This window comes from Kogia breviceps, chromosome 1 (assembly GCF_026419965.1).
Source record: "Kogia breviceps isolate mKogBre1 chromosome 1, mKogBre1 haplotype 1, whole genome shotgun sequence".
Lineage (NCBI taxonomy): Eukaryota > Metazoa > Chordata > Mammalia > Artiodactyla > Physeteridae > Kogia > Kogia breviceps.
The window spans coordinates 202,089,999-202,101,393 of NC_081310.1; the positions used below are offsets into that span (position 1 = coordinate 202,089,999).

General features: G+C 66.3%; 1 protein-coding gene across 1 annotated transcript; it reads left to right on the forward strand.

Moving 5' to 3' along the window:
• Positions 1-3,726: 3,726 nt before the first annotated feature.
• Positions 3,727-6,523, forward strand: TNFRSF18 (TNF receptor superfamily member 18). The gene is given in 7 exon segments (XM_059040484.2): positions 3,727-3,888; positions 4,763-4,891; positions 5,733-5,778; positions 5,781-5,814; positions 5,979-6,181; positions 6,253-6,277; positions 6,279-6,523. Coding segments are annotated over 7 exon segments (729 nt in total). The 3' UTR covers positions 6,409-6,523.
• The last annotated feature ends 4,872 nt before the right edge of the window (positions 6,524-11,395 follow it).

Below are 11,395 nucleotides of genomic sequence, written 5' to 3' on the forward strand. Positions count from 1 at the left end.
CCCGGGTGGGAAAGCCAAGCGTCCGTGGGCGCCAGAGCGGGCTGTACAAGGCCGAGTGGTCGGACGGGCCCGCTGGCTGGCACAGGGGGCAGCCCCTGCTCTGGCAGCTGCGCAGGCTTGGGGCCGAGCCCGCCTCGGGGGCACGGGACTGAGCTGTGGGCTGTGGCCCGCCACCCCTCCACCCAGCGCCCCTCTGTGCAGGTGAGGTGGGCGGGTTAAAGGGCTCAGCTGGCCAGCGTGGAAACGCTCCACAGCCCACAGCCCACACACAGCCCGTAGTTTGCGCCCTCGGGGTCTGTGATAGATTTAAGAGCTACTACGAACCGAAATAAAAGACCACCGCCCACTGCGGTGCTGGGCGGGGGGTCGGGTGTGGGGTGTTGGGGGAGGGGGGAGCAGAGCAATGCTGCGACAGCCCGAGGCCCCGGGCCGGTGGACCTGGCAAAGGTGCCCACCTCTGAGCTCCCAGCGTGCTCCCTCCCTTCAGCCACCTGCAGGCCCGGACTGGGCATCACCCCACAGTCCAGCGCCCTCACAGCAGCCAAAGGTCCGCCGCTGACACGTGCGCTGCCCCCCCGCCGCCCCCTAGTTTCTCAGGCTGGCTTTCTCCGCAGAGCTGCCCTGGAGGCCCTCCCACCTCTCCTCAAACCTCTGACCCCTGGCTGGTCCCTCGGACCTGGACCTCCCCGGGGCAAAGGGAAGACCGAACCATCACGTGTTCTTGGAAAGATCTCAGGTTGCAGCGGTGAACACGATATGTCCTCTCTGCCCTGGAAGCGGGCAGCAAATAGGCAACGCTGGCCTGTGCAGAGAGGCTAAGGGACCTGATGGAGGGGGCTGGAGGAGGGGCCAGGTCCTTGGGGAATGGAAGGTCGAAGGTCGTGGGCTTTCTCCCCAAACTTCCCAGCTGCTCCGCGGGCCGCGAGCCCCCCTCCTTGCCCCCAGCCTGGTGGCTCCACCTCTGACCAGCTGACGGGTGGGTGGAAGGAGGTTGGTCACCTTCACTTTCCCTGGATGCGGCCGCTAAGCAGGCTCTCCACTCCGTCTCTGCTGACAACCCCCCCCCCGCCGTGTGAAACCCCGCCAGAGCTCCCCCTACCCCCGGGGGGCCCACAGGCACCCACCCTGGCCCCACCTGGCTCCCCATCCGCCCCTCACAGCCCTCCAGGTTAACCCCGGGATCTGCTTGGGACCCTCTGCCCCATGAGCTGAGACAAATGGTGAAAAATGTGACGAGCTGCTCAAAGAGTATAGGAAAATACCGCGAGCAGATAGAAATCATCTCCCCCGCGGTGCCTGGTTACAGAAGCTCCGCAGCAACCCTGTGTCTGTGTGGGAGGGGCCTTCCGGAGCCTCAGGGACAGGAGGGCAGACGCAGGGCCCCATCCCCCCGACGGCGCTTTTGCCTCCTGTTACACACAACCCTGCCTCTGGTTTCCTGCTGCTGCTGCGGTGGCAGTCCCCCTCGGGCAGACAGCTGCTCCCTGGCGCCTGATGGGCTGGCACCGCTTCCAGAAGGGCCAACAGATACGACCTTATCGGACAAGCGTCATTTGTACGGGATTTATCATATTTTCTCAGGCGCTTACCAGAACTGGGGTGATGCCATCCTGGTACAGACTGGACTGCTCAGGGCTTTCACAGGAGCAGAAGGTCCAGGACTGCCGAGTTCTCCACTCCTCACCTTTCCCTGGGGTCCAGGGATGGCTTAGACCCTCCTCCCCACCTAGGAGCTGAGCCGAGGTCTGGGGGGGGGTCCTCAGACAGGGTGGGCCTCACCTTACCTCCTCGCAGCTAGAGCTGTCCTGGAGACCCCTCCCTCTCCCGCAGGGCCCAGCTGCTTCTCTGAGGAGGGCCCTGCACTTCCTGGGACTTGAGAACAATAGTTGAGTCACAAAACTGCTAATCCCTGTCATTTCCCTCTGAAAAGGACAGCTGCCCCATCAGGTGAGGCGGCAGCTGCGGGTCTCAAAGGGTCTCAAACCAAGTCTTCTGGGTCTGCCCAGGTCACCAGGTCACAGTCCGCAACACACGTTCAGCCCGTGGGCGCCACCAGAATCACATTCCTGGCACCCCACTGCCCACGTACCCAGAGGTCTCCACCCGCTGCCCCTGTATCAAGCCTCCACTGGAGGGCCAAGCAATCTGGGGAGGCTTCCTGGGGGAGGCTGGGCCCCCAAGCCCTTTGGTACCAGGTGGGGAAACTGAGGCTCAGATAGACAAGAGACAGTCTCACGGTGAGTTGGAGGCTGAGTTCTCTGTGGCTCAAGAGCTCCGTCGGGGCCGGCCAGCCACATCCTCCAGGATGATTGGATGTGTGGGGGGAGATTTGGGTTGACATCTGCCCAGCAGAGGTGCAGCCTGGGCAGCCCCCTCTTCCCCGAGCGTCAGGGTTCAATCAATGCCCTGGTCTCTCCTTGCCAGCTCTTCCCAGCAGGGATCAGTGAGGCTGCAGCCCACAGGTGTGTGTGTGGCTGTGGGGGGGCTTGCATGTCAAGAGCCCGGCCAGGCCCAGTTGGCCAGTTTGGGGTGGGCTGGGGGGGAGCTTGTTCTAATCTCCAGAAAGCGGGGGCAGGGGGCTTGTCCCGATCTCTGGATGGGTTCTGAGGCTGCTCAGCGCTGGGATTCGAGGCTTTCTGGTAGGTGTGGGGTCTGGGGTCTGGAGGCTTCACAGAGGACCAAGTGCCTTATCCCACCTGCTCTGGGTGTCAGAGAAGATCTTTAAAAGCCCGTGGGGTCCCCCTGAGGAAGCTGGATGGTGGGGAGGGGGCTCAGCCAAGAATGGTCCCTGCTGAGTTCACCCTTGTTGGCGGTGCACCCCACCCCCAATGACTCAGGGCACCGTCTGCCACCCCACATCCTGTGCCCACCCACACTCCAGTTCCTTCAGGCCCGGCGGCCACAAGTTTTACATAGAAAACATTTTTGACCCCCTCCCCCCGCCCCCTCCCCAGCCGCCACGATGTGGCTGGGGATACGTGCGGTGTTTCCCCCGGCAAGGCACACACATTTGGGTCATATTTAGTTTCCGGATAAGAATGCCTGGGCCAAAGGGCATGATCACTTAGGAATCCCCCAAGGTCACCCCCCCACTTGGGTCTCCCGCATAACCCCTTCTCCATGGTCAGGTGCTCTGCAGCCTGTGATGGGACCTTCTCTTCTCCCTTGGGGTCCCTCTGGGCATGCCAGATCTTAGTTCCCTGACCAGGGATTGAACCCGGGCCCATGGCAGTGAAAGCGCCAAGTCCCAACCACTGGACCACCACCAGGGAATTCCCATCCCTTGAATTTTTTTTTAAAAGAATTTATCTTTTATAGCAGTTTTAGGTTCACGGCAACAGTGAGGGGAAGCCTACCCCCAACAAATATCCCCGAAGAGTGTGCATTTGTTACACACGACGAACCTGCACTGACAGGTCATGTCACCCAGGGTCCCTAGTTGACACCAGGGTCCCTCCGTGCGGTGCGTCCCTTTATTTGGACAGACGTGTGATGACACGTGCCCGCCGTTGAAATCTCCAGAGCAGCCTCACTGCCCCAAACCTCTGCCCACGCCCTGGATTTTGAGTCGCAGAGTCTTGGGGGTCCCCCATGGGAACACTTCCTCGCGCCCCCTTGGGTTGTGGCAGAGGCGGGGCGGCCTGCGGGGCGGGGTCTGGGCGTGTCCGGGCGGGGCCGGCCTCCCCAAACCGCGGAGCTGCGCGCGGCCGTGGGTGCCGCGGGGCCATGGGGGCGAGGGTCGCGCGCGTGGCTCTGTTCGGCGTCGCGCTGCTCTGCGCGCTGGGCCTGGCCCAGCACCCGCCCGGGGGTCTGAGCTGCGGCGCCGGCCGCCATCTGCATGGGACGGGGACCAGCGCGCGCTGCTGCGGCTCGTGCACCCCAGGTAAGGCGGGCCGGGAGCCCCTGCGCGGAGGGCAGGGCGCGGCTCCCCGCCCCCCCCCCCCCCCCGTGCTCAGGGCGAGTTTTCCGGATCCAGAGCCCTGACCCCAGCGCAAGCCGGGGAGGCGGAAGCGGCCCCCACCGGGCCAGTGGCCTGCGGGGTGGGGGGTGGGCGGGGGCAAGGGGTGTAGGAGCCTTCCCCAAGGCAGGGCTGGCGTCTCAAGGTGGAGGAGGGCTGTCCCCATTCCTTCTGAGTGGGGAGTGAGCCCTTGGCCATCACTCAGGCCACTTCCTGCCCAGTCTGGGGTGGCACCCTGCTTTCTCCCAGCTTCCTGCCTCAGACCTGCATCTGTGGGTGAGGGGGGCGGGTGGAATGGGTCAGTCTGGGCACAGATTTGCAGGGGAAACACCCAGAAGTGCCCCCACCAGGACCTGGGGAGTGGGAAGGGGGCTCTGAGAGTCCAGGTCTCCGTGCGGCGGAGCCATGGACGGCGGTCAGGGAGAGACGGGCAGGCTGCCTCAAGGGTCCTGGCAGCTGAGGGCAGTGCAGGACCCGGACAGGGGAGGGGGAGTAGGCCTCCCAGGCGACTCCCTTATCCGGCAGGAACGGCTCAGGGTCACATGCCCAGTCATGGCCACCCTGGGTGGGAGCAGCTTGGGGCCGGTGGGGGATGCAGCCAGGCCTGGTGGGTGGAGGAGCTGGGGGCCCAGGAGGGAGGGACACAGCTGGACCGAGCCAGGGTCTTGGCTTCTAGACAGGCGTGCTGCCCGCTGCGGCTGCCCTGCCACCCCCATTTCCCTGGAGGGCCAGGAGCGGGGCGCCCTGGGGAGGGCGGATGGGCCCAGCTGCTGAGAGGGCTGCTTGTCCCCTGCCCAGCTGAAGGGGGTCTGTCCTGAGCTGGACTGACAGTGTATCCAGCCTGAGTTCCACTGTGGAGACCCCCAGTGTAAGAGCTGCAGGTACTACTCCTGTCCGCCTGGCCAGGGGGCGTGGCCTGTAGGGAAGTGACAGGTGGGGGTGGCCCGGGCAGGCTGGAGCTCACAGCAGCAGGTGTGCAAGGAAGCTCGCCAGTGGGGGGTATGGACACGTCCTCCGGGCAGGTGGGTGCCAGCGCTGGGGGTCTTGCAGTGCCCTGGCGGGGTAGGGGGGCGCTCTCTGGCTTTAGCATCTCAGCCCACATTGGGGTCACAGTGCCTCCTGTTGGTGTGGCTCTGGGAGCCCCTCCTCCTCTTGGCCTGAGCTTCTCCATCCAGAGATGATGCCCCTAAGCGCTGGTTTCGAGGAACAGTGGGGGTATCCAGAGGCGGTCTGGCCCTTAGGCCCTGGCTCTGACTACGCCCAGGTCCTGCACTCACCCTGACCCGATGCGGGGGCCTGGCTGAGCACATGTGGGCCGGGGGAGTGAGGGCGGAGGGGGGCTGTGTGAGGTTGGACGGGGCCGGGCCTAGAGGCAACTGGGGTACAGCCTCACCCCTCTCTCTGGGACCCTCCCCAGTCTCCCGCCCTCCGGCCTCCGGACCAAGCGAAGGCCCAGCCTGGCTCTTGCCTGGCCTTGGCTTCCACCCCTTCCTCCCACCGCACACCCTCCAGCCTCTGCAGGCAGGTCCCTCCCCTCCCCCATATCCCCTCAGGGACCCTCCACTCAGCCCAGAGTCATGGCCTGCCCTGGAAAGGGGCACACGGGGGGACCTGATTTATCCCAGGTCCCAGTTCTGTGGCCACCAGGGGCCCCTGTCAAACAGATGAGGTGGGGGTCCCTGTGCCGTGGACCCGGACACCAGGTGGGTCTCACCTCGGCCACACCAGCCGCCCTCGCAGCCTGTGTCTGTCTGTCCGTCTGTCTCCAGGGAAGTTCAACTTCGGCTTCGAGTGCGTTGACTCGAAGGGGGGGACCTTCTCTGGGGCCGCGAGGGCCACTGCAAACCCTGGGCATAGTGAGTCCTGCTGGCCGGTGGGCCAGGTGGGCTCGAGGGCGGGGCCTCTGCTGTCCCTTCTGGTGCGGTGACCCCCCGACGGCTCGGAGGGCAGCAGCCTTGCTGAGGGGCTCCCGCTCAGGTGGCCGAGGACTGACCGAGGGCTCTGTGTCCGTGCGTCCCAGCTGCCCCAAGCTTGGCTTTCCCACCGTGCTCCCCGGGAACAAGACGCAGGATACCGTGTGCAGCCCAGGGCTGCCGCCCACAGAGCCGCGTGGCCTGCTGACCGCCGTCCTCCTCGCCCCGGCCACCTGCATCCTGGCCCCGACCGGGACCCAGCTCAGCCTGCACATCGGGCAGCTGAGGAGGCAGAGAGTGCGGACCACAGGTCAGTTGGGGTCGTCCCTGGGGACGGGGACGGGGGCCCCTGCCTGCCTGCTAACCGCAGCCCCTCTGCAGAGACGCGGCTGCTCCTAGAGGCCCCGCCCCCCGCCCGAGGCCGTCTGCAGCTGCCCGTCCCCTGAGGAGGGGCCTCCTGGAGGACCCGCGGGTGTGAGGCCCAGAGGCCTGTGCCAGACCCTCCCGGAGCTGGCCCAGGCTGGCCTACAAGTGTGAGGGCTCTGGGCCCGGCGCTGCTCCCCGCAATGGCGGAAACAGGTGGGGGGCGGGGACAGTGACCAGTGCCCTGGATCATGCCCCAGCAGAGGCGGCAGCTGTGGCTGGACCCCAGGGGGACAGGGGCGCACTGTGGCTGCCTGCCTCTCTTGCTGGCCCCGCTGGGGTGGGGCCCGTGGGTCCTTGGTTCCCAGGACAAGAGGCTGTGGGACCACAGGAGCTGGCTGCAGGCGGCACTCCATAAACGCTTGTCCAGTGGCCGAGTGGTCGTGTGCTGGGGGTGGGGAGGGGACAGGCTCCGGGGTCTCCCCCGCCAGCGCTCACAGCCCCCTCCCAGCCTAGGTGGGAGAGGGGGTGGGGTAGAAGCTAGGGCCATTCCAGTCCTAGACACAAGCCCTCAGCAGAGACCACGGGCAGGCCTGCTGTGCTGCACAGCTGCCCTCTGTGCCGCCTGGCTGCCCTGTCCAACCCTTGTCCTCCAGTGGCCTGCCTGGCACGTGTTGGGACACCGGGGTCCTTGGTGTGTGTCTGGTCTCTGGGCCACCGCTGCTCCGGCCTCTGGTTCCGGGCTGGCCGCACATCCCGCTGGCCCCTGTGGGGCACCGGCCTTTGTGTCACCGGGGTCCCCAATCCGGGGCAAGGTCAGTTTCTGTACCCAACACTTCCTGCCAGATGTGGACGGCCTCAGAATGGCCTGGTTCCTTTGGCACGGTTCCCACCCTCTCTCCAAGCCTCCATCACCTCACGGGACCCTCTCCCTCGGGGCACGGTCCTGGGGTCCTGCCCAGCAGAGGCGAGCAGTAGTTTTTCAGCCTCCTGACAGGCCTGATGCCTGGGGAGTCTGATAAGGACTCTATGGCATCCAGGGCGTGGCAGGCGGGCCAGTGGAGGCCGGTCTCAGCAGAGGCACTCTCCAGGTGCCAGCACACCTGGCCACCTGTCTGTCTGCGGCTCCAGTGCTCCAGCACTGCACCTCCCCCACCTACCATGCCTTCCGCCTGCATGCTTCCCGGGAGAGCCCCTTGACCCCGACCCAGTCCCAGTGGGCAGGTGGGCCCAGCTCACAGCAGCCAGGTGGAGGAGAGAGGGCTCTGCCTCGCCCGCCCGCCATCCCCCACCGCAGGGGGCACTGCCCACTTCCACCCCTGGAAGGAGGCGGGGAGGCTCTGGCACCACCCACAGGGGCAGGGTGGTCCCTCAGCCCCTTCTCCCAGCCCCTTGGCTCTGGGCTCTGGGCAGCCCCTGGGGCCAAGTGAACGACCTCAGGGGAGACAGCCAGGTGTTCCAGGACCTGCCTGCCACACCCCTTGGCCCCTCTGTCCCCAGGCCAGATCTCCTGTCCTGCCAACCCCTCTCCCACCCACCTCTGGGTCCCTTGACTGCCCCACTGCCACGTATGGGAAAGGGGTCCCCAGCCCTGGCCCAGCCGCCAGCGGAGGCTGTGAGTCAGGCGTGGAGGGTGCGTTCTGCTGACGCAGCACGGAAAGTCCTCGCGGGCGGCCTGCGTGGGACAAGCTCCCGGAACGTCAGTGCGGGGCAGCGGGCTGAGGCGGGGCGGGCGGGGGATTCCTGCGCCCAGCCCAGCGCCCAGCGGAGGGACTGGGGGAGTGAGGCCAGGCTCTGGGGGGGCCGGGAGGGGGCTCTGCCCAGGGAGCTCAAAGCGCAGGGCTCCACGGAGCCACTGCCACCGGAACCGCCACCTCCCTCCGCGCTGGCCTCCTTTGGGCAGAGATGCCTCCGCCCCGCCAGGCCTGCCCCACCCGGTCACCCGGTCACCCGCGCTGCACTGCGCGCCCTGCTCTTCCTCCCTCCTGGACTCCCCTCCCTCCCCAGCTGGGATCCCACAGAGCAGGGAGGGGCTCGCTTAAGGGCCAAGGCGGGAGGCTCCGGTGGGGTACCCAGGGGTACCCAGGCTACCACCAGGCACTTTGGTAGGGGAGGCCTGGGCAAGCCCAGGCTGGGAGGAGGGAGACCCCCCGCCAGGGCAGCAGGAGGCGCAGGAGACTCCAGGGTGCTGGTGCTGTGAGGGGCTCCCCCCAACCCCCGCTCAGCCCAGCTTCCTGGCGTGGGGGCAGATATGTGCCCACCTGGGTCACCAAGCCCAAGAGAGACCCCAAGATGAGACTCTGCCCACGCCAGCTCCAGACCCCTCACCCTTCCCCCCGGGAACCCCCCCCCCCAACCAGAGGGGCTCTCCAGCTGCTCCGGAAAACCACAACTCCTCCCCCTGAGGTCGGGATCCAGTGTCTGTTCAGCTTCAGATAAGGGCCATCCTCTGTTCCCAGAAGTGCTTCCGCTGCAGCCACACCACCTCACCTGGCTGGGAAAGGCCCCTGACCCTCCCTCTACTGAGATCTGGACTCAGCCAGTGTGAGACACGGCCCCTCCCCAGGCAGACCGAGAGACCCCTGGGGGGCACAGGGAGGGAACCCACCCTAGCAGAACTGGATACCAGCCCCTCGCAGCCCCAGTCCTAGGGCAGCTTCAGGGGGCCTTCCAAGGGCGGGTGGTCCCTGGCTGCCCCCAGGTGCTGGGATGCGAACCCATCGATCAGAGAGGTCCATGGTGCTAAGCCTGGCCACTCAAGGGCCCTGACCAGGACCTGGGGCCATCACTCCTCCCCCTTCCTCCCCCGCCACGGTTTCAGCAGCAGGGGCACGCCTCCAGCAGCTGGGCTGAGCTTCCACCCCGCTGTGGTTTGCAGGGCCTTGGACGCCCCCCCCTTCCCACCAAGAAGTAGCCATGCCTAGGTGGAGAGGCAGACATCTTCGCAGGACGCTTTGGGGCTGAGGTGCTTTCCAGAGACAGTGATTCGGGCCATGGCTATTCCAGACCCCTCTTTTTGGAGACACTTTCCAGGGAAGAGGGGTTTGAGGGGGTCCTCTGAGTCCTCAGGGCTCCGTGGGCTCTTTGGCCAGGACAGAACCCTCACTGCCAGGAACCGAGGGAGGCCCCAGTGGGTGCCAGGGTGACGGCCTCCAATGGAGGCTGCAGGGATTGGGGGGGGTCCCTGGGTGGTGCCGGGTCAAAGCAGGCAGACAAGCGGGAGGGGAGGTAGAGGCCCTCAGCTTTCACCTTGGATTACAAGCTCCAGCCGCAGTGCCGGGCAGCCCGGTCCCAGACACTAGGAGTGCGCCCCTCCCCCCGCTTTGCCCACCCCCACCCCCCGCTGCTGAGGCTGCTCCTCGAGCTGCTGCAGGGGGCCCAGCACATCATTTGAATACTGGGGCGCACCTTGTACCTCCAGATGCCCAGGTGCCCCATAGCCGACAGCACTCGACTCAGTTCCCTGCCCGCCTCTCCCTGGCAGCCCTCACAGTTCTGGCAAGGACACTTTGGAGCCCGACTGTGGGCTGGGTGGGGCTAGGAGAGGATCCACATGGGGGTGTGAGGGTGTGGCCATCACCCCTGGGGATGAATGAGTAGCAAGGAAACCTCATTTATTGCACTCCAGGCTCTAGGGGGACCAGGCGCCCAGGAGCAGCAGGCAGTCCAGGGCTTTGGGGGAGCCCGGGGATGGAGGCCCAGTCAGGACGTGCACTTCTTGGCCCATCGCGGTCCCTGTGGGCCATTGCACCCACTCAGGGTCCAGGGATGACGGAGGCGGCAGGCAGGGACAGCTGCTCCCTGAGGATGGGGTCGCCTCCGTAGACACCGCCTTGACCAGCAGGGGAACAGTCCCGCCGAGTCCCGCCGAGGCTGGAGGAGAGCTGGAAGGTCCTGGGGCAGCACTGCTGCCACCACGGGCCACATCGTGAGCCACAGGACAGCGTGGGCAGAGGCCCCATGGGCAGGATATGAGGAGGGGGTGGGAGAGGCCTCAGAGAGGAGACCTGGGGTATAGAGGCCCCTCGGGCGAGTTAAGGGGGTGAGCCCGAGGTGACGTGGCTGTCTAGAGGAAAGTAGTCCTGACCCCGAAGACACAGGCGTGGGTTTTACAAAGACCTGGGTGTGCTCCGCCCACGCAGGAGGCCACCTCTCCCTGATGGAGACGGCTCTTCGGGCACAGAGCTGGCCAGCAGGCTGCAGAGGACGCAGTGCTGAGCTTGACCCCTCATGGAGAGACCACCAAATGCACTGGAAGGGGTCTCAGGGTTCCTGGACCCCAGTCACCCAGTGACAAGGGTGCTCCTGGCCCGGGGACCCCACACTCCTGGCCACAGCAGCAGGATGACGAGGGGGTGCAGTGGTGGTGGGAGGGTGGGTGGGCTGTGACAGGGCAGGTGAGTCCTGGCCTGGGCCCCTCACTGGCTCTGTGACCTGGGAGGACTGACTCTACCTCTCCGAGCCCCGCTTTCCATCTGGCTCTTCTCTCCCTGGCTCCCTGGCTCCCTGGTCGCATACCTCCAGTGGGCTGGCCGGAGGCTCGGGGGGTCAGTGCCCGCCGCCCTCTAGCGGTGCTGTGGCTGTTGCATCCCTGGGAAAGGGGTGGGGGGGCAGCGGGGAAGGACAGGTCGTTGCCCCTCAGGTCCCACCAGCACACCAATGCAGGGCACAGCAGGGGGCCCGACGGCCCCTCCCACCTTGATGGAGCCCGCTGAGGTACTGAGCGAGGGTGTGCAGGGCAGGAGGTGACCGTTTGGAGAGGTGAGGGCAGGGCACGTGAAAGGGAGTGTGGGGGGACGGTGTGACAGCTGAGGCGGGCCTAGGGTGGGGCTGCCCAGACCCTGGGGTCTGGATGGGGAGGAGGGTGGGGAAGGCCAGGGTGGAGGGGATTATGGCTACCCCAGGACGCTTGGTGGCGGTGGGGGTGGTGTGGACACACGAGAGGCCCTGAATCTCCTAGTAGCCTCGAGGCTGGGCCCACAGGGCACACAGGGACCTGCTGGCTCGGCACTTCCCTCAGGGCGCTGTCCTGCCACGACCATATGCCCGTCACCCACTGCCTGGGTCCTCCCGGCGTCTGCAGGGCTCTGCCTGCTGTAGAGTCCGGGCGCCGTAGGTGGAGGAGAGCTCAGGGCGCTGGTGCTCGGGAGGCCCAGAAAGG